We start from the raw sequence: 24400 nt of genomic DNA on the forward strand, positions 1-24400 counted from the left end.
TGTTAAAAAAATTTAAAAAAAAAAATGCAGAAGAAAATTAACAAAATAAATATTTGGAGTTTTTGTAACTCCTTGCAACCAACGACGTGTCACATTTTCATTGGTGGGAGAAGAAATTAACAAAATGCAAAAAATAAAACCGTTTCTCTCTTCTTCTTCGCGAACTCGATTCGATTTCCTCATCGCATCGTCGGCTCTGGTTGAATCATCTCTTCATCGGCTCTCACCAAATCGAAGATTTCAGACTCGAAATCGGAGAGTTTCGTTCAAGGAACCTTCAATACCCTTTGTATGGTACAAATTTAGCTTTTTTGTCTCTGTAGATTGTGATAATCCTTCATTTTATTTGTGCAAATTTGAGTTAGAATCTTGGCAATCCTTAGGTTCCAAGCAATAGATGGGTTTCTTTTAGAGCATTTGCTTGGTTAATGACTCTGGTTAATTGAACCATGATGTCTCTCAAGTGCTGTGAAAGATTCAGGTTTGTGTATTCTCCTTTTAGGGATTTATTGATATAGTGAATTGGTTTGTCAATAGGAAAATTAGGAAGGTAAAAGCTAAATTCTGTTTCAGGCTCTAAGGACTTAAAGCCTAACTCCTCTTATCTCTCTTTGCCATTAGGAAGCCTTGTAAGATAATGGTTTGGTCTCTGTGAAGATTCAGGTGTTTGATTGTCTTCGCATGAATTTGATGATTCCTTTTCAGCAAAGAAGCAAGGTAATATGTTCTGCGGCTAAATGTTTTATTGTTCTCAAGCATTATATTGATTACTTAGTTTTGTTAACTTTCTTTAGCTTAAAAAGATGATCTGTTTCTGCAGATTGGATGTGGATGTGTATGTTAAATGGCGAATCTTTAGCAATGAAGCAAGGTACATGTTTTCTGAAGTATTGTGTTGTTTAATCACTGTTTCTGTTATGCTTTTTTTTTTTTTTTAATCAATGTATTGTGTTATGTTATCAATGTAATCAGTTTTCTATTGCCGAAGTCTTCTTATGAATGTTCTCTAGTTCCTGTTAGTTCCTTGAGATTTCTTAATGGCTTATTATTAGCTGAATTTGCTGGTAGAGAAGTATGACAATATTTTACCTGTTCAGATTCTTAACTGCAATTTTCTTTTCTCCCCTAGTCTTAGCTTTTGCGTACTATAATTGTTTACTGTAATGATAAAAAAAAAAAAATTGTGGTGTGGAATTGCAGGTGGTACCCAAGATATACACTGATGCTCACCAGATAACTACTCAGTCAAGTCTGGTGATTAGTCAAGTCTAGTCAAGTCTGCTTAAGTTTAGGGCTCTCTTATTCAAGTCTGGTTAAGTCTAGGTCTTTCTTAGTGTTAAGTTAGGGCTCTCTTAGTCAAGTCTGGTTAAGTCTAGGGCTCTCTTAAGTCTCTATATAAGTGTGTAACCTTATGATTAATTCAATATACTCAATCCCTTTATAAACATCTTGACATTTCCTTAATGTAAAATGTAACAGATGGGTTTTGGTTTTTGGCAGTTCTCTGTGACAGAACATTCAACATACTACTGATATGGTATCATCATATTTGAAACTAAATATATATACCTTTTGATTTTGCCTGAGATTTTGTCAATTTGAGTGTTCTTTTAGCTGAATGAAACTTTTTTTTTAATGTGTTTGTGTGTGTAGTCTTGGACATTGATGCAGTAGGAACATTCAACATGTGTCACGCAGCACTAACGTATCTTAAGAAAGGAGAGACTGGGAGAGACTCATCAAGTGGTGGTGGTTAGATTATGAACATAATTCATGTTTTTTAAGTGGTACTTTGCACTACACGGCTTCTTGGTACCAAATTCATGTTTCTGTTGCCAAGGTAATTTCTTTGTATGGTTAAATCAATAAGTGTGTCTTGAATTTTGGTTAGGAAATCAACAACTGAGTTATAGGAACAATCATAAGTTTTGTTTATGGTGTGTTTTGTTTAGATTGTGTGTCAATATACACAAGTCTTGGACTGTCAAAATTAATATGCATGGTTCTAAGTTTCTAACTTTTCAAATTTGCAATTTTTCTATTATAAATATAGTTGGATCCCATAATTTGGATCCAACCATCGGAGATTCAGAGATGCTATTAAAATGCAAGTGAGTACGTTGTATGATATTTTTACCATGTCTGTGCTTGTAAATTATATGTAACAAGCGTGAATCAGTCCGTAAAGCATCTCAGCTTCTGACTCGATCAATTCATTCAGGCTTCAGTTCCTCTGTAAACAACTCTACCGTTACCAACCAAATCCATATCAAACATTCAAGACACGACATTAACGTAAAAGGGAAATCATATTGGTTTCACTGCTATCCCTAAATACAGTCTCTATGATGCCTAGCTAGACAGTAAAACTAAAGTTGAGTGACAGAAATGATTTCACTTACAATGACAAGATTCTACAACAACTTCAAATTAAGAGCGTAGTCATAGCTAGTACGGAAGTAGACTGCTGAGTCTACCTAAGTTAAAGTCATCATGAAAAAATTGAAAATGTAATCATCATCTCTAACAATCAATTTGACAAAAGATTTTGTCATTTATAGATTTCGTTTTAAATCAAAAGACACGGAGCACAGATAACTGTAGAAAACTAAGACATTTGCTTCATTAGAGTAGCTACTAGCTTTAAATTTAATATAAAACTCAAACAGCAACTTGAACTAGGCTACTATTGGACACTTGCACAAGAATTTGCTTGGTCGAATACATGCCAACCGAGTTCATGCACAAATGAAAAGGCGCCCCAACTTGGAGAAAATTCCATCTTTGAGTTTAGGCGTACGACCAAAGGGCTTGACATGATAACCATCGGAGAACTCATGAGGCATTTGATACTCAAGTGTCCGATTGTTAATTAGTGCTTCTGGCTAGACGATGATCAGATGATTGGTAGAGACTAATCTTGTCTTCAAACTTGGGCTTATGAACGATGGCCTTGACATTATAACCATCAGAGACCTCATGATCATGAGGCATTTGATATTCACGCGTCCCATTATGGTTGACTGTGGCTAAAGGATGATCATATGATTGGTAGAGAGTGGGTTGGTCGTCGTCGTCATCATCATCGGTGACTTCGGTGACTTTGTAGTTGCTTCCGAGGGGTGCGTCATTGAACCTTGTAATAGGACACACGTACATGCCGATGGAAGACAGCTTGCCAGAGTTATCAAAAGACCCAAAGAAACCACCAAACTCACGAGGATCATAAATCCCCACATCAATTTTCCTCTTATATTCTTTCATATCTGTCCATGATGAAATCTATCACAATACGGCCCGTGTTTCCTCTGATTAGTGTGAATAATCAAACAAAACTTACTATTTTGTGGGATTCACCTTTCTCGGACGAACCGTACTTTTTAGACACGACATCATGACCTCTGTTCTGACAAAACTGAAACTGAATACTTTTTATGCCTTCTTCGCTGAAGGGAAGATATATAAACGAGATCATGTTGCCTCCCTTCTCGTCCCAATTCCGATATGTATTATAATAACGTATTGACCCAATTGGTCCGACTTTGAACATCTTCTTGTTACGGGATTTCATTCAGAATTATATAATAGCAGTCGAAAGAATTAAGCTCGAAATACTCTTTGCTTAATGTTTCTTGTGAGGGACGACGATCCATACTTATAGACTATTTTACATACATAATCTCTCTAAGAAAACTTCCTTAATCAATATGTAAATCAACTTCAAAACAGTAAATTTTACTAAATTCAAAAGACCAAAAATGTGAAACTAAATATTATCCTTTCTTGCAATATATAGTTTACCTATTTAGAGCTACGTTCATTTAAGGATACTATTTAGAGTTTTTTTTTGTGTCTCACGCTGGTTTCTTTACTACCAAGTTAAGATGCCGATTTTCCAAAAAATAAAGATTTATTTTCCTTCCGTCTCTAGAATTCGTGAGCCAAAAGAAGTCTCGTCTTGGCTATATAACTGTTATTATAGGAACATTAAATATAGTAACAAATGACGCATTATCTTAGGGAGTATAGTAGTGTGACTCGTGACTCCGATTTTACTAAAACAAATAATTAATAAAGGAAGAAATGGGAATTTTTTTTTACTTATGAGTTGAAATATAGAAAGATGGAACAAAGACATTGCTCCAATAAAGCTACTTTATTCAAGAAGATAAAACTCAAAATGCAACATGGACTAGGCCACAAGGTGTTTCTTGGTCAATTGCTTTCGCGTTTAACAACCATGTCTGGACTTGTAATGGGACTCAAATACATACCAATCGATGTCAGATTGTATCTATCGTAAGACCCAAAGAAACCACCAAACTCACGTCGATCAGTTATTGCCGGATCAATTACTATTTCAGAATCATTTGGATACTTGCCGCTTGATCTTCCAATAAAATAATCACCGCAGTTAGTACGAAATGTCAAATTCCTGATTCCTCTATTATCCTTTGCTAATACTCCATTCAATCCAGTTACAAATTCGTCTTGTTTCAGTTTCAACTGCGATTAAACTTCATCAGAAACTTAACCTGACCGGATCTTACTCAAACGCCAAAAAAAAAAAAAATGAAGTATATATATTTATTGACACAAACTTACAACACGAAAGTTGGATGATCCCTCCTCCCAGCCACCATAACGTTCAGACAGGACAAGAGCTCCATTCTCCTGAAAACCAAACTGAATAGACCTTATGAATTCATCGAAAGCAACGTTAAACTACGGTGCTAGCTAGGTAGAGAAACAGATGATGTTTGGAAACATTCTAAGCTGAGGTGTAATCAGTCGTTTACCATCAACGTCTTCTGGCGCTGACGGGATCAAATGTGGTTTCCTGAACCAACACAAAACGTGTCATGGAGATGAACAACAGTACTAAACTATCACACTTGTGTGAAAATGAAAGCTTAATGTAATGTATGACTACCTTGAATAGATCTCTGCTTTGGCAGCTCGTTTAGCTTCTTGTTTCTGTTTCAGTTGTTTGTAAAATTCATCTTCTGATTCACTATCATTATCAACCATGTCATTGTTAAAACCATCGTGCTCATTGTCGTCATCTGATGCAAATGCCCCACTTTCATTCCTGACATCTTCCTCTGACTTCACACCAGCTCCAGCCAAAACTCTGAGCTCAAACTTTCTACGCCGTTCTCCAATATATATCATCCCTTTGCGGTAATCATCATCTCCAGCAACAGTCTTCCAAGACATAAGGTGAAGAGATTTAAGAACAAGAATAGCATAAAAAGTAAAAGACAACTTTAAGTTTCACATCTACGATATATTACCTTGGGGCCTTGGGCTTCCGTTTGGTGGACACAAGCTTGGTGAGTTTAAAAGCAACTTAGATTTGCTGTGTTGAAAATCTTTCCGGTCTTCTACAACAGGTTTCTATTTCTTCAGTTCGTTTATGATCTGTTAAGACTCCTTGAATCATTAGGTACTGTCCTCGTAACATTACAACGTTTAAAGAAAAAATAAATTAGTTATCGAAATTTCTTATGGCCGTATTAGTTACTAGAAGCTATGAGACTGATAGACTGAACTATAAGAGGTGATAAATATGAGGACTCATATCAAAATTTTAATTCGTTTGCGCATGCTCCATCTGGATGACAATTATTTACTTTTTTTATTGACAATTATTTAATATTAAAATAAACTTTCTGAATCCTCCAAATTGATTTAATGGTGGGATTTTCTTATTAAATGCACAATTTTTATTAAGATCACTCACCAAAAAAAAAAAATTGTCATTTATCTACATACTTATAATTTATTAAAAATAAATTTCATTTATAATTATTTTGAGGTTTTTTTTATCAACATAAGATTTTTTTTCTCCTTGATGATATATATTGAAATGATTGATGATAATTTTTTTTCATTTTGTAAATTTATTTTTTGAATTTTACAAAAATCTGGTAATTTTTTTTGGTTGATTTGAATGACAGTAAAACACAGTATCATGCTGGGAACAAAAAAAAAACACATATTCTCTTGTTTAGTTTAGATTTCGTTCTTTGATCTTCTTGATGAAAAAAAAAGGTATAATAAACAAACAAAATGCTCAAATATACTAAAATAGGAAAACAAACAAATAACAAATACTTATCTTAATATTTTTTATCAAAAATAATTTATATATTACTATGAAAATACAAACACTATATGTATAAATATGGGGATATTCATCTAGGAATATATGGTGAAAGCATTGAAGATATTCATCTTAGGATTGGAATATTGTTCCCACGGTTCAAAAGTGGTGCATGCACTCTACTTTCGTTTATTTTTTCTTTTTTTTTCTTTTATAAAAAAGAATTTCCTTAAGAAAAAATAAAGTAAGAAATTAAACATTCTCCAACTAATTTTCACTGATAAGATTTTGCATTTATGTAACATCTTACAAATACTTTTTAATATGGTAAAGTAAATTAACAAAAAATAAGCAAAACATAAGTAAAATATAAACATAACATAAGTAAAAATAATTTTACATATGTCTTTTACAAATAAAATAGACCCTTATATGTTATACCATTTTTTTTTCCCTTTGAAATTAGATTACATAATAGTACTACCATCTCATATTGGCATATTTCCACGCCATAATGTCAAGATCAATTAGAGTTATCAAATCATTAACTATGAAAATTAGATGTCTAATTTTGGTTTTAGTCAGACTTAGTTACTCGAACATTTGTAATTGCTAATGTACTGACCTGACAAATGCTTGCACCACACCACGAGTTTTTTTAAGAAACGTCAACTTTTACAACATTTTTGTAGCGTCACCATCTGGAAATGGAACGATTCAGCCACAACCTCAAGATTGCGTTAGATGCAACAAAATGGTATTTTTTTTTTTTCATTTTTCTCAAAAGTTTGATATTTTTAAAAGTTTTCTCATCTTGTTTTTTTTTTTTTTTTTTTTTTTCAGAATGGACAAAGAGAACCTATCTATGCATAATATGATCACCAAAAAAAACTTAGTTCTGCTATATTTGTTGTACTTGGTGGTGGTCTCTGTTTAATTAAGAATTAAGATGATGTCTTGTAATATTTAATTAAAGACTTTGTGATATATTATTATGGATTAATTATAGTAATGCAAATCTTCTTATATATTTGTTATATGATTATGGATATATGAAAAGGAGATTGATGATGTTCGTTAATGGACCCAAATTTAAAAGCCCAATAAGGTAGTGTTTCACTGATTCCGCCATGCGAGGCGGTTGAAGCTAACCTATGAACGAACTTGGGGAAGGAGTTAATAAAAATTCCCATTCTGAATAAAAATAAGATGAGCAGATGGATAGAGTTAGTCGGAGAGTGAAAGAAACAGAGGAGGAGACTTACTACGAGAGAGAGAGAAAAATCTGAACTCTAGGAAAAACCTGACAAACCACACCACGAGTTTGCTTTTCTTTTCCGTCTTTAGTTGGGTTCTTTGTTAACAAGTTAAGATGAAGAGTTTCCGAAGATTTAAAAGCCTTTTTTATTTTCTTTCCGTCTCTATAATTCGTGAGTCAAACTAAGTCTTTGCTTGGCTATATGTGATTATAGATAGGAACACTAGATTTTGTAACACTACATTCCCCCATTTTGTCATTCAAACATTTCGTTTTTAATCATAGCCAAATGGAGCAAAAATTTACAAAAACAAATAATAAAGGGAAAAAAAAATGAGAGACACGTTTATTACTTAGAAAGAAGATTGCTCCTTTATTTAAGAAGATAAAACTCAACATGCAACTTGAACTAGGCTACAAGGCGTTTCTTTGTCAATCACTCAATTGTTTTCGCGTTTACCAACCATGTCGGGCCTTGTAATGGGACTCCAATACATACCAATCGATGTCAGACGGTATCTATCGTAAGACCCATAGAAACCACCAAACTCGTACGTTGGTCACATATCGCCGGATCAATTTCTATTTCGGAACCACTTAGATACATAATTGTCGCTTGATCTTCCAATCATATAGTCCCAACGGTTAGTTCGAAATGTCAAATTTCTGATGCCTCTATCACCCTTTTCTTGTACTCCACTCAATTCTGTTTACAAATTCGTCTTGATTCAGTCTCAACTGCAACTAAACTTCATCGCTGCGTTGCACATCACTTTCAATAGACCTTTTAAATTTTCGAACCTCTTATGCCTTTATTAATAACCACCAAATTGCGTTGCACATTGCACATATACACTAGACGTCTATTACGAGAAACAAGGAGCAATAAATCAAATAAGAGGTTGCTTGTTTGTCAAGAAATTACAGAAGAAGCTCAAAGCTCAGGCTGCATCTTCTCACACTCTTCTCGAATCGACTGGAAAAGCTGGGTCGAGAGGTAACGTTCCCCGAAGCTCGGGAACACAACCTAAAAACCAAGATGCATATATCAACTCACAGATCAAATTTTTTAACATAACTGCATATGATGACTCGGTTACATTTTTTACTCCATACTAGCTAAAACGGTTTCATCGATTCCCTGCTTTGGGCTATAATAATTAAATAAAAAGCTCCAATAGCTCTTTTGTTCTTTCTGGTGACTAATCAGGGTTTGGAGATGATGGCAACGCAAGTGTTCATCAGACGTATAAAGGCTAAAAGGTTCATGATTAATTAACTTAAGAACTGTTTTGTCTATTATTATCCGGTGGTTGGTCACAGATACAGGACTAGGGTTTGGTGAGAGAGATGTGATATAGAAATCTTTCTGATTAAAAGACTAATTAACCAATTCCTATCACCTACCTCCACTAAGAAAATATGATGAGATACAAAGATGAAACATTGAGAACTTACAGCTATAAGTTTCCCAGCATTTTCAGGTCTCTTTGCAACCTGGATTGCAGCAGCAGCTGCTGCTCCAGAAGATATACCAACCTGAAAAATGTTACAAATAGTTCACTAATCCTCACAGATTTCTCATATGCATTCACATTCGTTTAATATCTCCCATTAAGACTTGTTCCCACTGAGAAATAAGTCAAAAACAGAAAAACAAAAATAGACTAACCAACAACCCTTCCTGGAGGGCTAGTTGCTTCGCAGTTTCAATTGCTTCCTCACTGGAAATCTGATCAGAAGCAAGGAAACAGGTGACGTTTGGATCGTACTCTTTCATGCCCAGGTCATTTATATTTTGTATGTCAACGGATAAGTTAAACAGGAAAACAGTGTTTTGCTGAAAGTAAAGAAGATGACTATATAATTTAGAGAACCAAACCAACAGATCATACCGCTATGTACTCATCTACAATAGTCAGATCCAAATTCTTGGGTACAAATCCAGCTCCTATTCCTTGAATTTTGTGAGGTCCTGCATTTTCAAATACAAGTTAAAGAAACGTAGAGTTATAGAATTACATGTCAGAGAAACAAGGAAACGAAATCACTGCTTTACCGGGTTTTCCACCAGAGAGTATAGCACTCTCCGTGGGTTCTACACCAATGACCTGGTACACGTAAACATTAACTAATTAAATATAACTTTTAATACTTGATTGAACAACCTATCTCTAATTACAGAGGCTATGTATTTCCAGCTGAGATGCTACAAGCCCCATTGCTATTAGAATGTACCTTAAATTCGGGTTTTCTTTCTTTGATAAATCGACCAACACCAGTGACAGTTCCACCAGTGCCAATTCCAGCAACCAATATATCCACTTTGCCTCTAGTATCTTCCCAAATCTCAGGACCAGTCGTCTCATAATGAATCTGCAAATTCTTTATTTTAATACACTAGCAGATACTTGCAGCTTAAATAAGTGGAACCAGAGAGTTTAACAGATTATCATGGTGATTCAATACTAAATGTCTTAGAAAATATACAAAAATCTTGATACCAACGAGTTCCTATATTTTCCTTAACTAAGCCTTTCACATTCTCCTCTTATGGTTCAAAAGTAGAGGTAAGACTAGCTCATGATTCATGTCACACGTGGAACATCATGAGAAGATAAGCAATTACAAACCTTGGGATTGGCAGGGTTGTCAAATTGTTGTAGCATGTAGGAGTTGGGAGTGTTCTTCAATATTTCTTCAGCCTTTTGAATTGCTCCGGTCATACCTTTTGCAGGTTCAGTTAACACAAGTTCGGCTCCAAATGCCCTCAAAAGAACACGCCTTTCCAAACTCATGGATGCGGGCATGGTCAAAATAAGTTTATAGCCTTTTGAAGCAGCAATGAATGCAAGGCCAATCCCTGTGTTTCCACTTGTGGATTCCACAAGAACACTCTAAAAACGTGTAACAAGAAAAGAAAAAGTCAGAGGGCTTGACACTCAATGTAGAGCAAACCACCAAGACTAATAAAGTTGATACACTACAACATCTATCATAGATGAGTACTCATTCTTACTTCTTAACAACAAGAAAGATCAAATCCATTATACCTTTCCAGGTGTTATAAGACCCTTTTCTTCAGCATCAGTAATCATACTATACCCAATCCTGAAATCACCATAGCAACAAAAGCTCAAGATAGATACATTATGTAAAGATAGCAACCCAAAATCAAATCGGTAAGACAATACCTATCCTTCACACTACAACAGGGTTCCATAATCTCAAGCTTAGCAGCAACACTTGCAACACAACCCTTGACTATATTGTTCAAGTAAACCATTGGAGTCTTCCCAATAAGCTGAATCAATTTCAGGAAAAATAAGATTCAACAACGAAATCAAAAGTCAAAAAGGAGATAAAAAGAAGTCCAATCCACAATCCTAAAGGCTCAGCTGTTTCTCAATTTAGCTTTTCCTCTCCATCTCTATTCAGATGTAATCGAAAAACACAACTCAGAAGAAAAACACCAATTCAAACCTGAGCAGCATTCTCGGCAATATTGAGCCCTTCAACACCAGCTTCGGGCTTAACGGACACAGCCTTGCACACAACATCGAAACACCTCCGGCTCTGTCTCTTGAGCGTGAGAGCAGCCGAGGAAACATCGGGAGAAGTAGCCGCCTTTCTAGAGGATAAGGAGACAGAAGAGAGCTCAGGCGAATATTTGAAAGGTCGGTGGCGAGAAGTCAACGGGTTAAGGAGAAAAGCAGAGGAAGATGTCGCCGCCATGATTTGATCTTTTGCTTCAGTGTATCTTCCTCACTTTCCCGATATTGTACACAGAGGAGAAGGTGAGAGAGAGAGAGAGAGAGAGAGATGCGGGTTAAACTTGAAGAAAGACACTGATTAGATCGCACTGTACCTCCTAAACGACATCGCTTTTGTAATGTAGAATTAAAAAAAGGTCAATCAATTTGGCATTTTTGTTATTGGATTTTATCTTTTTCTTGGAATGGTAAAACAGAGCATCTGGAGAAAAAGGTTTTTTTCTTTTTTTTTTTTTGGTTTTTAAACAATCTCACCAACCTACTAGTCTGATAAAAGGAGGTGAATATAGAGCACATGTTCATTTTCATCATCATGCAGCCTTACCAAGCTCTCAAAGGTCAAATCAAATCTTTCTGAATCTTTCTTTTTTGTTCCTTGCCTTCTTTTAATTTCTGAGTAGCTGTTAAAGTTATTATAAACTTCTCGAAACAGAGAAAAGTATCAATTTTTAGTATAGAAAGGTAATTGTCGTTATCTCTGTGTTTCTATGATTCTATGATTTCGATCCTCAATCTAGAAAAACTCGAACCCAGATTGGAATTTAGGCGAGTTTTTGTGCGTCTGTTGTTTTGTCGTTCGATCATATTCACCAATTTGGCGATTTCTACTTCCCTGATTTGCCATTATCATTTGCTCTGTTTGCCTTTGACTAAGCAAATTGTGTGTTTGGTTAGTTTTCGATGAGAGGTAATGAGGTTGTCAAAGTTGTTTTGTTTGCTCTAATTGCAGATTAGAATTTGCGGTTGGATCATCTGTTAAGCTCGGTTTACTCTTCCTGGAACATCCATTGTACTGAGGTAGTTTACTCATCTGGAGGTTTCTGTAATATTGGGTCAAAGATGTCTGCAGAGGAGAATAACCTTATAGAGATCTTGGAGGAAGGTCACAAAGTCGACGTTGTCAAGTACATTGATTATGTCAGTGCCCCTCAAGCTGGTGCTATAGCTACGTTCTCAGGCACTACAAGAGACATGTTCGAGGGCAAGACAGTGTTGGAGCTAAGGTATGAAGCATATGTGCCAATGGCAACACGATGCCTGAGCTCGATCTTTACGACCGCTAGATCAACTTGGGACATTCACAAGATTGCAGTTGCTCACCGTCTGGGACCAGTTCCTGTGGGAGAAACCAGTGTGTTCATCGCGGTCTCATCCGTTCACCGTGCAGATGGTTTAGATGCTTGCAAGTTCTTGATTGACGAGTTGAAGGCAACGGTTCCGATTTGGAAGAAAGAGGTTTACGCTAATGGAGAGATTTGGAAGGAGAATTCTGAGTTTATGGAGAAAAGATTGGAGCTTGCAGAGAAAAGAGACTGCTTAGTGAAGAAACCTGTGGCTGACGAACATAAAAGAGGTTGCTGTGGAAGTGAAGTTAAGAGTAGAAGAAGATGAAGCATAAAGATATTACAGGACATAACAAATCTGATTACTTGTAGCAAAAGAGCAATGTTTCGTTTTTTCTCTTAATAAACAAAATGTCATAAAGCACAATGTCGAATCTAAAGACTTCATATTCAAATAAGTCGCAAAGGTCTCTCAGCTTTAAAAACTTCAGATCTCTCCTAAGTAGATGTTTTTATCACTACTGCAAGATCCAATGATAGGCTCGGTTGGGTGGAAAACACACTCATTGACAGAGCCAGTATGGCCGGGGAGCTTATACAGAATACGCCGACTTGTTGTGTCCCATATGTGAACCATACGGTCTGCACTACCAGCAGTGACTTTGGTACCATCAGGTGACCATGAACATTTCAGTAGGTTCTTCTCAAAGTTGTGTTGATGCCCATCAAAGATCTTGACACATCGGTTCTGTGGAGCATAAGGACGCATGTCCCACACGCAGAGCTTGTTGTCCATTCCATTGGTGAGAAGATAGGAACCGTCTGGACTTAAGCTCATACCTGTGATTGTATCTTCATGGCCCTCAAGTGTCATTGTGGCTTCACCTTTTCGCAAGTCCCAAACTTTAACATCATTGTCTACACCACCAGTGAAAATCTTATCAGCTGCATCAGAGAAACTGACGGCTGTGATTTGGTATTTGTCAGGGAATGTTTGTATGGCTCCTCTTTGACGCATGTCCCAAAGCTTGGCAGTTCCATCATCAGATCCACTGATGATAAGCGGTGGTCCTCTACGTGTGGGACAGCAAGAATTCACAAACGAAGAATGTTCAGCCATCTTCTTGATTTGCTTCCCAGTTTCAACATCCCATGCTCTGACAGTTTTATCCGGACTGGCTGATACAATCTGAGAGCCATCACTGGTCCAATGAAGATCAAGGATGGCGTTCTTGTGACCTTTCAAAACCATGAAGTTTTTGCAGTCCCCGTGAACTCTCCAGAGGAAGATTTCCCTATCATGGGATCCAGATGCAATCAGAGTTCCAGCTGGATTGAACTTCATGGTATAGACAGCACTTGGATGCCCACTTAGCAACATGATAGGTGCCTCCAAGCTCGATGTCCGGTTCTTGCCAATGGGACCAGGTCCTTGAGAAGCATTGTGTGGGACAGTAGACCATTCCATAGGCCTAGGACCTGACAAAGCGTTTTCATTCTCTCTTGGCATGATCTCCATCTTAGCCTCCTTTTCACTGTAAACCGAGTTATAACCTGCCATGAGAAAAAGGAATTAGTATATTGATTAGATTATATCAACATTCACACAGAGCTTTACAGAAATCAAATTTTCAAGCCATTACTCAATACTGCATTCAAAAAATCAAAATATTAAACACCAAGAAGAATAAAGAAACCTGCACATCCCAAGTAAAGCTTACAAAAGCAACATTAGAATACTGTCTCATTACTAGAGTTAACTTGGAAACGACTTTCAACAGTTTCAAGATTTTTTCGCTTTTCTAAGATAATGACACCGTAACTTGTATCTGAGATACACACGCTTCTATTATCAAGCCCCAAGGGAATAAACACAGATCATAAAGAAATCAAAATCGCTCTAAAGCTTGAGGTTTTGCACCAGAGACTACAAAGGACATCACGTCCAGTTACATAGATCTCACAGATCATTTTTGACATATTACATCAAACAGAATCGGAGAAAACAACTATGAATCTAGAAGCTAAGAGCCCGATTCGTCAAACTCGAAACAAAAATTCCTAACCCCAGCTCTAGTTACATATAGGACTGTGACGAGTTGAAGAAAAATAAGCTTTAGTAGAAACCAAAATTTTCAGCAGAAGACTTCACAGAACGAAATTGCTTAATAGAGAAACCCTATCATCGCTCGTTACAGAGAAAGAAATAACGTACCGCAGTCGAATGTATGCGAGAGGGAGAGGGGGACGAATCGCTCGGTGTCGTTTGCAAAGTTACCGGAACCCTAAAACCCAGAGAGAAGAGCTCGCGAGAAAGAGCAAGTGAGAGATTCAGAAAAAGTAAGGAGAAAAAAATCTGTATTTCTATTTCGATCGGGTTAATTTGCAAAATACTGATAAGACCTTTATATTTTTTAATTAACGTCAGATTGGACCCTATACTATTCTTTCTATCAAAAACAACCCATTACCTTCATCTTTTGAGCCAGAGACAAAGTGGGTTCAACAACCAACTTTTCCAACTCTTTTGTATTGATTTTTGACGGAGCAACAGATTTTTTTTATGTATAGCCAAATCTTATAACAAACATGTAGGTACAAGATTATGATAAAGCTGAGAACTTAATACAATAATATCAAGAATCAAACCATGTCCTGATCAGAATTCTCTTGTTTAAAACACTGTATTAGGGATTGGACTGAGACTCAAACCACAGATACCAATCTGACGAACGAGAGTGAAGTAAACAACTTGGAAGACAAAGATAAACAACAACGGGGTTGGTTGGACATATCAAGCCGGTGAGGATTAGACTTTAGATGGAACCTTGGTGTCGGTCTCAACTGGTTTTTGGCCTTCGAACTTGTCAATAGCCACCTGAAGTTCGTCCGTGCCACCAACAGCCCTCATTGTGTAGAAGTATACCCCAAAAACAAAAGCCGTTAATCCACCCGCTACAACTGTGTTCTTGCTTTTTGGACCAAGGTAACTAAAACCTGGAAATCCCGCCATTGTTTTTAAAGTCTTTAAACCTGCAACATTCAAGAAAGTGTAAAAAATTGTCACATGTTACAGAAGAGACTCAAGTATGAGAAAGTCTTAGCTAACTGTTCAATCTTCACAAATCACAGGATGAGTAACTAGAGAGAACTCTGAAATATGAAGCAGATAACAACTTCTAGTTACTCCTTTTAACATAGCAGAACTGAGACTCCAGAAGCTCTGAGGCCATCGCAGAACATTGTCATATATTGTTCATATAATGAAAACACAAAAATCTAAATTGATTGAATAGAAAGACCCTTCCAATTGTTAATGCTCATCCTTAGAACTACAACGCCAAGATAAAGTGGCAGTGCTCTAAGCACAACGAAATCAAAGATGAGTAACATCATGGTGTGAACAACTGAAGATTGCTAAACATTACAGCAAAATAGAACTCTTCTTTTACATTATAACTGGATAGACAATTCAATCAGCTCTGCTCACCAGGTGCATCAGTTTAAACATATTTGTTCACAAACTTATAACCATCGGCGGAAATCAGATGCTTTTTTAGCTTCCAATTAATCATCAACCACAGTCAAAATCAAACTTAAAGCAGAAATAAAGGCATTACAGACTCTAATTCTACATCTAAAAATCCAAAGCTAGCATCTTTTGATCCCAACAGATGTAAGTAATCAAACCCAGATCAAGATGCCAAAAATGAAACCAGAGCAGAATCTATCAACCAAAAAAATTGGATCTTTTGAACAAATGAGTCCAAAGGATCACAAAATTAAAAATGGAAACGAACCTGATTTTTTTGTTTGGCATCCACAGAGAATGCGACAGAAGCCTAACGTTTCCCTATATAGGTGACAACTGGTTCGGTGACGCTCTCGGAATGTCGTGGCCACTTGCCTATCTATCGAAACCCTAAACCCAAAGTAAATGAATGAGCTCGCGTGAAAGAGGGATCGATGCAGAAAACCAAGCCGTCTTGAGTTCGAATCCAACTCTAACACAATAGAAGAAGGTATTTATTTTCTGAAAATTTTTTAAATAGATCCTTGTATTTTTGAAATACTTTCAAATTGAACCATCATTGTTTTTATCACCAAAATGGCCCCACAGCCAAGCATGTTTCATGTTTTGACCTCAATCACACTATAGGTACAAAGTTTTCAATCTATTCTTCGATCTTTGGAATAAATCATATTCCGATAACTTAATATATATATGATGCTTGATTAGCAAAAAAAAAGAAAGTATTGCTTTAATTAGATCAGAGTTTTGATAAATTTAATTAATATATTTTTGTATTTAATATTTGTACTTGTCTTCTAAGCTACCTAAAATTTATAAATTTCTAGGTTAGTAAAATGATCACAAAATTAAAGTACAACCATACAAAATAGTATCAATGATGATAATAGTTAGAACATATTCCAATAACTTAATATATATATATGATGCTTGATTAGGCAAAAAAAAAAGTATTGTTCTAATTAGATCATAGTTTTGATAAATTTAATTAATATATTTTTGTATTTAATATTTGTACTTGTCTTCTAAGCTACCTAAAATTTATAAATTTTTAGGTTAGTAAAATGATAGCAAAATTAAAGTACAACCATACAATATAGTGTCAATGATGATAATAGTTAGAACATATTCCAATAACTTAATATATATATATATATGATGCTTGATTAGGCAAAAAAAAAAGTATTGTTCTAATTAGATCAGAGTTTTGATAAATTTAATTAATATATTTTTGTATTTAATATTTGTACTTGTCTTCTAAGCTACCTAAAATTTATAAATTTTTAGGTTAGTAAAATGATCGCAAAATTAAAGTACAACCATACAAAATAGTATCAATGATGATAATAGTTAGAACATATTCCAATAACTTAATATATGGTACTTGATTAGCAAAAAAATGTATTGTTCCAATTAGATCGCAGTTTCGATGAATTTAATTAATATATTTTTGTATTGAATATTTTTACGTGTCTTTCAAGCTACGTAAAATTTATAATTTTTAGATTACTAAATGATTGCAAAATTAAAGTACAACCAAACAAAATAATATCAATGATGATAATAGTTACAACATATTCGGATAACTTAATATATGGTGCTTAGCAAAAAATTGTATTGTTCCAATTACATCGCAGTTTCAATGAATATAATTAATATATTTATGTATTTAATATTTTTACGTGTCTTTCAAACTACGTAAAACTTAGAAATTTTTTAAATTTACTAAAATGATCGCAAAATCAAAATACAACCAAACAAAATAATTTTACATTTTATTAGTGATTTGCTTTCATCTAACATTTACTTAACCATCTTTCAAGTAACCAAAATCATCGCAAAATTTAAAGTACAACCGACAAAATTACATCAATGACACTAATAGTTACATTAATTAATTCGTGATTTGTTTTCACCTAACATTTACTTAACGATCTTTCAAATAATGAAAACTATCACAAAATTAAAGTACAACCAAACAAAATGATATCATTAGTAAATTCTTAATGATACTACCATTAAAAAACCTTGTTAACAAAAATATTATCATAATTCTTAAAACCAAGAGGAATTTGTAGAAACAAGGAAGTCAATGAAAAGAGAATGTGATAGTGTGAACTTATTAGTATTGTAGTCAATCTCAAAACTCAAAAGAATTTTTAACAAGTGTTAAATAATAAGGAAGGATCAAAGTTGAGATTTGCAAACCCATTAATAGATCCGTCCCCGTACGTATATAACACAGGCCAGAGAGACCACATGACTTTCACTTGTTCTCTCTCAGATCTGTTTTGACCCCCAACCCAAAACCAAAGAATACCAATTTTTCTCCTTTCATTCATTCTCTCATTCATATTCATTCACTCACCCCCAAATAAAATAAAAAATAAAAAAAAACAAGATTTTTAATTTGCCTCTTCCTCGATCCACACCAACCTCAAAAAAAAAGCTTTAATCTTTACCGGTCATGGAAGGTGGTTCAAATCAACCAGCGGCTGATACAGAGATGACGGAAGCTCCTGTTGGTGTTTCCGCCGCGGCTCCTTCTCCTCAGATGCCAGGGATTGAGAATATCCCTGCGACTCTTAGCCATGGTGGTATGTTTATCCAGTATAACATATTTGGAAACATCTTCGAGGTCACCGCCAAGTATAAGCCTCCGATCCTGCCTATTGGCAAGGGTGCCTATGGCATCGTTTGGTAGTTTCATTTTCTCCGATTCTTTGTTTTCAGTTTTCGTTTTTTTTTTGGCTTTTTTAATTGAATAAAGAAAAAAAGATATGATTTTTTTTTTTTTTTTTGTGGATTGGGTTTGGTAAAGTTGCCTACTTTTTTTTCTTTTTTGATCCGAAATTTGTGAAATTGATTGATGGGTGTGTAACGTTTTTGAGCTTTAATATGGATTGGGGTTTGGTTTTTATTTCATACGATTTGTTGCAATGAAAGATTTATCCTTTTTGCAGTTCGGCTATGAACTCTGAAACTAATGAGAGCGTTGCAATCAAGAAAATTGCTAACGCTTTCGACAATAAGATTGATGCAAAGAGGACTCTCCGTGAGATCAAGCTGCTTCGTCACATGGATCATGAAAATGTCAGTTTTTTTTTTTTCTTTTAAACTTAGAGTCATCTGTGTATAGCCTTATTGTAGAGAGCTCAATAGGATTGTAGATTCTTATACACTTGAAACATGGTAACCACTAGTTTAATTCAAATATTGTTTAGGTAAGTAGCTGTTATATTTTCAATATATCTTGTATAGGTTGATTATGTTTTGTGCATGAATGTGTTGAAGCTTGTATAGGTTGATTATGCTCACAACATTTAGATTTAAGGGAATATACATTGAATGTTAACAGTATTGTGCGTGCATTTTCTTCGATTTTATACGGATGGTTTAGTGCTTATTTGGTAGTATGATCTTTTACCATCTAAGTAAAGATCTTCATATCTAGAAATTGAATCGCATAATATTACTGTTTTTCTATGGTAAGCGTTTGCAACGTGTAAACCATTTCTGATTAATAAAACAATTACCATATTTTTCTTAAATCAGATTGTTGCAATCAGAGACATAATCCCACCACCATTAAGAAACGCTTTCAACGATGTTTACATCGCATATGAGCTAATGGACACTGATCTCCATCAAATCATACGGTCTAATCAAGCATTATCCGAAGAACATTGCCAGGTTTTGAGTTTTTGAGATTGTTTTTGTTTAACCTATAACTCGACTTGAAAACCTGAACTAACTCCCTTTTTTTTTCTATGTGCAGTATTTTCTTTACCAGATCCTCCGTGGATTGAAATACATTCATTCAGCAAATGTGCTTCACAGGGATTTGAAACCAAGTAATCTCCTCCTGAACGCAAACTGCGACCTAAAAATCTGCGATTTTGGGCTAGCTCGAGTCACTTCCGAGAGTGATTTCATGACTGAATATGTTGTCACGAGATGGTACCGTGCACCAGAGCTGCTCTTAAACTCTTCTGATTATACTGCAGCTATCGATGTTTGGTCTGTAGGCTGTATTTTCATGGAGTTAATGGACCGTAAGCCACTCTTCCCTGGACGGGATCATGTCCATCAGCTTCGCTTGCTCATGGAGGTAAAGTAGTAACCCTTCCTTGAACAAAACAACAAAAGCCTCGATGTTGTACACTTAAGAAACTTATTGAAACAAATTTCTTTTTTGCAGCTCATAGGAACTCCATCAGAAGAAGAGCTAGAGTTCTTGAACGAAAATGCAAAGCGATACATCAGACAACTTCCACCTTATCCTCGCCAATCCATCACTGAGAAGTTCCCAACAGTGCATCCTTTAGCTATAGACCTTATCGAGAAGATGTTAACGTTTGATCCTAGACGGAGAATCACAGGTCAGACCCAAAACCTCTATACCATTTTTAACTTCCAAAATAACTGGAATTATCTAGTGAAGGAATGCTAAGGAGTTGTTGATTATTCAAGAGTTAGTAGTGATCACCTCTTCTTGATTTCTTGATTTCAGTTTTAGACGCACTGGCACATCCATACCTGAACTCGTTGCACGACATAAGCGATGAGCCAGAGTGTACGTCACCTTTCAACTTTGATTTTGAAAACCACGCACTCTCAGAGGAGCAGATGAAGGAACTGATCTACCGTGAGGCGCTTGCTTTCAATCCAGAATATCATCAAATAGTCTGAAGAAGAGCATTTGGGAGATGAAGATGAGATATGGATTTGATTTAATTTGGTCTGGACAACAATTCTTGAAAGGAGGAGGAAAGATCATTGTTTGTCTTTTGTGTATACTTGTGAAAGATGTTTGAAGGGGATGGGGCTCAAACTTTTTCTTTTCAGTCTTTTGGATAATTTCTTCTTTTTTCCTTTTCCGTATTTGTAATTTGCCCTCATTTTGTTGTTGCAGCTATTTAAGACTTAAATTGTCTCAGAAATAGTTTTCATGTGTTATGATAGCCCACCTTTATTAGTCTCTCTACATGTTTGCCAATATTGTCAACTTTCTTGTTCTACAAACCATACGGATACGCGTACATCATTGCAATTTTGAATCAGAGAAGAACTGTAACTATTGCAGGAAGATGACAATAGTACATATGTGCTGAACACAAATCTCAAGTCTTTGCAATGTGTCAACTCTTAAGCCTGCCACAGAATTTCGATAGCGGTACAGGACCCTCATCTTTACTTTAGCTTGAATGATGTATGCCTCTAGATCTGTGTTTCCTCTCCCTTTTTGATCTTTTAGAACTTGACCTTGATTTCCTAGATTCCTCTTCGTCACTACTTGATGATTCAGAGGATGAGCTTGAGTCAGATGATCGCCTTCTCGAATGCTGCATTTTCTAAAAAACACAATGCATGTTAACAGAAGCTACGCTACAAGCCAACAACATTATAGGAGTTGTTCAGACTAAACTCGATGCAATTTATTTTGAGCATCTTTCTCTTTTTGCTTCTCTTTCTTTTTGAATCTCTTTCCTTTCTATATGTGAGATCTCTCTCCTTCTTATCTGTAAGATCATAGAGCATATCAGAGAAGTTAGACGCAAATTGGAGATCGTCTGACATAGAGATAGCAAAGACTCAATTTATTGCATGTAAACCTTTGCTGGATTGATCTGTAGAATAGTTCCTTCCCTTAGAGAGCTTCAGTGCCCTTTCAGAATCCAGCTGAGCTCTATAGTCACGCATCAGTTTATCAGTATCTGCTTCAAGCTCCCCCCTTTTCAATTCTTCTTCCTGTAAGAGACGGTCACATAAGTACATAAAATGAAAATCATGTCTTATCTGTCATAAACACAACGTAAATTAAACCATTTAATATAAGAAGAACACTATATACCTTTTGCTTCTTCTTATACTCTTCCCAAGTAATTGTCTGAGTAGTCTTGAGACTGGCCAAACGAGCAGCATGCCACTCTGGTGTGTGAAATGAACCATCCATCTGCGACTCGCCTCATAAGAAATGTTTCGGTGACAAAAAAATAACCCATAAACAAAACAATGAAGCTTAGACATATATCAAAGAGGTTATATACCTCGATCTTAATCCTCCGGAAGTTAGACGGAAAGCTCCATGCACAATTGGTTGGCTCAAATGAAATGGTGATGGATCAAGGTCTAAAGAGAGCAATGTATGTGGTCTCGATGGACTTTTACAAACATGATCATGAAAGCTTTGGTTAATTAAGTAGAATCTACTTAGTAGATTGGTGCTCGTTCCATTCCACTTTAAGGATATTAATAAGGGTCTCTTTGATAGCATTTTAAAGACTTTTTCAAGATAGCAATAAAGAGGCTGATAGGATCGATAGTCAAAGAATGCATTTCTAAGAGGGAGGTATTGGTTTAAGATTTAGAAAGAATTTTAATGACTTTAAAAGTTAGGTAAAATATGTTGTTATTCAATCAAGACTTTTAAAAATTCTTTAAAAATTTGGTGTTATTGGTTGTGGATTTGTAAAAAGTTATCTAAAATCTTGATAAATTTAGTGTTATTGGATTAAGAGTTTTATAAAGTCATTAAAAGTTTTATGTTATTCAAGTAAAACAAAAGAATCTTGGATTGTTAATGAATTCAAATTTTATGTTATTGGTTTAGGATTTTATATCATTTCCTTAATAACAAAAGTCATAAAAACTCTTTCATCAAATAGAAAGATTTTACAAGATTAGAAAAAACAAATCATCAAGATTTTAAAAAACTTCCTAAACAATCTCTCAGAATCCTTCATTTTTAATTTTCAATTTTCTATGATTCTAACAATCAGCAAGAACATAAAGTCATTAAAAATTTTTCTAAATCCTAAACCAATACCACTCCCTAAAAAGAAGTGTGTACTAAAAGCATCTCCAGTAGTGAGTACTAATCAACAGAATTGCTCATATAAATTAATATGATATTGAGAAAGGAAAGAAAGAGGAGAATCCTTATTGCTTCTGCAAGCCATGTTTCTCTGCAAAAATAAACATGTGTCAACTTTTTATTGGTTATTACTAATAAAATATAATAAATATATAGATAGAATTAAAATAATATATATATATATATATATTTTTAAAGTAACGTTGAGTGCGTTGCTGGACTATTGACGGTGGTTAGAATTGGTCATAAGTCTATGTTGTTCTTAAATACTAACTGGGCTACTGGAGTAATGACAAGTCGGTCTTGAAGGGAAAAGCAAAACAGAAAATCAAAGAAAAAAAACAACGGGAGTTATAGTTTATTAATGGGCCTAATATTCACGAGGCCACGAGCTTATACAAATGCCAAATTTTACGTATAATTTGAACATGAGGTTTCTTTAATTTTTTTTTTGATATGATAGTCCTTTTCTTTTTAAAAAGGAACTACAATCATTTTTTTACGTGAATAGAAAAAACAAAGAGAAAAAAACTAGATGAAGCAAAAGATTGGCGCACTTGGCTTTGGCTTTCCTATTTTTGCCACTTTTTCTCCTCTTTTATTTTCCAACAAAAATCCAATCCTATGCAAAAGATTAGGCCTTTCACGTCGTCTGGAGCACGATTCACACTCTAACAAAAGGTACATTTTCTCACACATATATATATATACCCTCAAAAGGTTGCTTATTATATGCAGTATATATGCTTTTCAATATTAGCTGATTTATATCTCACATTGCCTTCAAAAATAATTTGAAAATGTCTCGCTTTCAAATCACTGACAATAATAATAAGCTCCCTTTTACTTTCTTCTGTAGTTTCAAAACGTTAAATACTTTATTAATTTTTTTTTTTTTTTGTCAAAACCTTTTTTTTTATCAATACATAAAATCATAGCTTTTTCTTGACGAAGTTGTTCTCATTATTAAGATTAAGAATATAAAAAACTCACGTTTATAATGATGCAAAACAATCATATTTGAACACAATAAATAGTGATAGAGATAATTCATAATTCATTAGTACAGGTAGTTAGGTTTTCATTTGATTTGATTAATGGACCTTGAGGTAAACATCGTAATTTAAATAGGGGAAACCGGAACATGAGATAGCCGGTTGAAGAAGAGTGTTTACATTTTACAAAGAGAGGAAGAAGACTGACACGTGTCTATAAAGAAACAAAGTGGGGTGACTCACTGAAACGTTCTGGATTTGCGTGATTCACGGGTTCACAGTAAAAATAAAAAGACTTCGTCGTGTAGCCCTCTCTCTCTCTCTCTCTCTCTCTGTGTACGCTCTTCTGTACTCAGTTTTTGTTGCTCCCTACCTAGCTCGGACTATTTATTCTCACCGACGATTCTCTTCTTCGTCGTCGTTTTTGGTTCGCTTGTATCACATATAGTTTATACTTTAATCTTACCCTGAAGATGATAAACAATAGTTTAATCGTGTGGCCAGTGAAACCTTTTTTCAACAGAGGGAATGTTTTGCACCCCACCTATTAAGATGCTTATTGATTAAGTTAATCGAAAGAATGTAGTTAAACTATTTGGAGTATAATAGTTGATACTTTTATTGACCAAAACCTAAGTGGGATAATTCAAATTGTAGTCCATTAATTGTTGTATAAAATAAAGTAAGAGGTAAAGTTAAAAAAAACAACTACTCTTCCGTCTCATAAAATTGATGTTTTGGGATATTTTTTGTTGCACAAATATTGATGTTTTATAAATTTAAAGAAATCAT

General features: G+C 35.0%; 5 protein-coding genes, 1 long non-coding RNA gene and 2 pseudogenes across 14 annotated transcripts; 3 read left to right on the forward strand and 5 right to left on the reverse strand.

Moving 5' to 3' along the window:
- The first annotated feature begins 81 nt into the window (after window positions 1-81).
- LOC104793311 (uncharacterized) lies at window positions 82-2019 on the forward strand. Of its 8 annotated transcripts, none has more exons than XR_015560015.1 (7): window positions 127-294; window positions 384-481; window positions 622-717; window positions 821-871; window positions 1201-1254; window positions 1480-1537; window positions 1654-2019. It is a non-coding gene; the product is annotated as an uncharacterized LOC104793311 (long non-coding RNA). The 8 variants fall into 8 exon arrangements; XR_015560017.1 differs by having other exon boundaries at window positions 1501-1537; XR_769243.3 differs by lacking the exon at window positions 1201-1254.
- A 719-nt stretch (window positions 2020-2738) lies between these two features.
- LOC104793803 (jacalin-related lectin 25 pseudogene) lies at window positions 2739-3571 on the reverse strand (annotated as a pseudogene).
- Window positions 3572-8159: 4588 nt separating this feature from the next.
- LOC104793313 (cysteine synthase, chloroplastic/chromoplastic) lies at window positions 8160-11435 on the reverse strand. The gene is made up of 10 exons (XM_010519652.3): window positions 10851-11435; window positions 10562-10671; window positions 10421-10478; window positions 10001-10264; window positions 9606-9743; window positions 9427-9478; window positions 9263-9342; window positions 9040-9099; window positions 8826-8906; window positions 8160-8394 (listed from the first exon to the last, which is right to left on the reverse strand). Exons 1-10 carry the CDS (start codon window positions 11100-11102, stop codon window positions 8302-8304), a joined length of 1188 nt encoding a protein of 395 aa, XP_010517954.1. The 5' UTR covers window positions 11103-11435; the 3' UTR covers window positions 8160-8301.
- LOC104793315 (molybdopterin synthase catalytic subunit pseudogene) lies at window positions 11348-12689 on the forward strand (annotated as a pseudogene). Its single transcript, XR_015560018.1, has 2 exons — window positions 11348-11478; window positions 11871-12689. The product of XR_015560018.1 is annotated as a molybdopterin synthase catalytic subunit pseudogene (transcript).
- Window positions 12545-13723, reverse strand: LOC147943025 (uncharacterized). Its single transcript, XM_087454894.1, has one exon. It carries the CDS (start codon window positions 13721-13723, stop codon window positions 12692-12694), a length of 1032 nt encoding a protein of 343 aa, XP_087311020.1. The 3' UTR covers window positions 12545-12691.
- LOC104793314 (uncharacterized) lies at window positions 12545-15217 on the reverse strand. The gene is made up of 2 exons (XM_010519653.3): window positions 14420-15217; window positions 12545-13758 (listed from the first exon to the last, which is right to left on the reverse strand). Exon 1 carries the CDS (start codon window positions 15215-15217, stop codon window positions 15014-15016), a length of 204 nt encoding a protein of 67 aa, XP_010517955.2. The 3' UTR covers window positions 12545-13758; window positions 14420-15013.
- A 2582-nt stretch (window positions 15218-17799) lies between these two features.
- Window positions 17800-20719, forward strand: LOC104793316 (mitogen-activated protein kinase 6). The gene is made up of 6 exons (XM_087454895.1): window positions 17800-18436; window positions 18700-18829; window positions 19292-19429; window positions 19515-19847; window positions 19938-20118; window positions 20250-20719. Exons 1-6 carry the CDS (start codon window positions 18204-18206, stop codon window positions 20426-20428), a joined length of 1194 nt encoding a protein of 397 aa, XP_087311021.1. The 5' UTR covers window positions 17800-18203; the 3' UTR covers window positions 20429-20719.
- LOC104793317 (uncharacterized) lies at window positions 20668-21962 on the reverse strand. The gene is made up of 5 exons (XM_087454896.1): window positions 21787-21962; window positions 21591-21692; window positions 21352-21487; window positions 21165-21258; window positions 20668-21090 (listed from the first exon to the last, which is right to left on the reverse strand). The coding sequence occupies exons 2-5, from the start codon at window positions 21690-21692 to the stop codon at window positions 20814-20816; spliced, it is 609 nt and encodes a 202-aa protein (XP_087311022.1). The 5' UTR covers window positions 21787-21962; the 3' UTR covers window positions 20668-20813.
- Window positions 21963-24400: the final 2438 nt, after the last annotated feature.

The sequence above is a fragment of the Camelina sativa genome, chromosome 6 (genome assembly GCF_030686135.1).
Source record: "Camelina sativa cultivar CO46 ecotype springtype chromosome 6, ASM3068613v1".
In the NCBI taxonomy this organism is placed as follows: Eukaryota; Viridiplantae; Streptophyta; class Magnoliopsida; order Brassicales; family Brassicaceae; genus Camelina; species Camelina sativa.

Coding starts and splice junctions, on each gene's coding strand:
- LOC104793313 (XM_010519652.3), bottom strand. CDS start 11,102: ATGGCGGCGACATCTTCCTCTGCTTTTCTCCTTAACCCGTTGACTTCT. Junction 10,672..10,850: donor TTGCCGAGAATGCTGCTCAG/GTTTGAATTGGT, acceptor AAATTGATTCAG/CTTATTGGGAAGACTCCAAT. Junction 10,479..10,561: donor TGTTGTAGTGTGAAGGATAG/GTATTGTCTTAC, acceptor TGGTGATTTCAG/GATTGGGTATAGTATGATTA.
- LOC147943025 (XM_087454894.1), bottom strand. CDS start 13,723: ATGGAGATCATGCCAAGAGAGAATGAAAACGCTTTGTCAGGTCCTAGG.
- LOC104793314 (XM_010519653.3), bottom strand. CDS start 15,217: ATGGCGGGATTTCCAGGTTTTAGTTACCTTGGTCCAAAAAGCAAGAAC.
- LOC104793316 (XM_087454895.1), top strand. CDS start 18,204: ATGGAAGGTGGTTCAAATCAACCAGCGGCTGATACAGAGATGACGGAA. Junction 19,430..19,514: donor TATCCGAAGAACATTGCCAG/GTTTTGAGTTTT, acceptor TTCTATGTGCAG/TATTTTCTTTACCAGATCCT. Junction 20,119..20,249: donor TCCTAGACGGAGAATCACAG/GTCAGACCCAAA, acceptor TCTTGATTTCAG/TTTTAGACGCACTGGCACAT.
- LOC104793317 (XM_087454896.1), bottom strand. CDS start 21,692: ATGGATGGTTCATTTCACACACCAGAGTGGCATGCTGCTCGTTTGGCC. Junction 21,259..21,351: donor TACAGATCAATCCAGCAAAG/GTTTACATGCAA, acceptor ATGATCTTACAG/ATAAGAAGGAGAGAGATCTC. Junction 21,091..21,164: donor CTCAAAATAAATTGCATCGA/GTTTAGTCTGAA, acceptor TGTGTTTTTTAG/AAAATGCAGCATTCGAGAAG.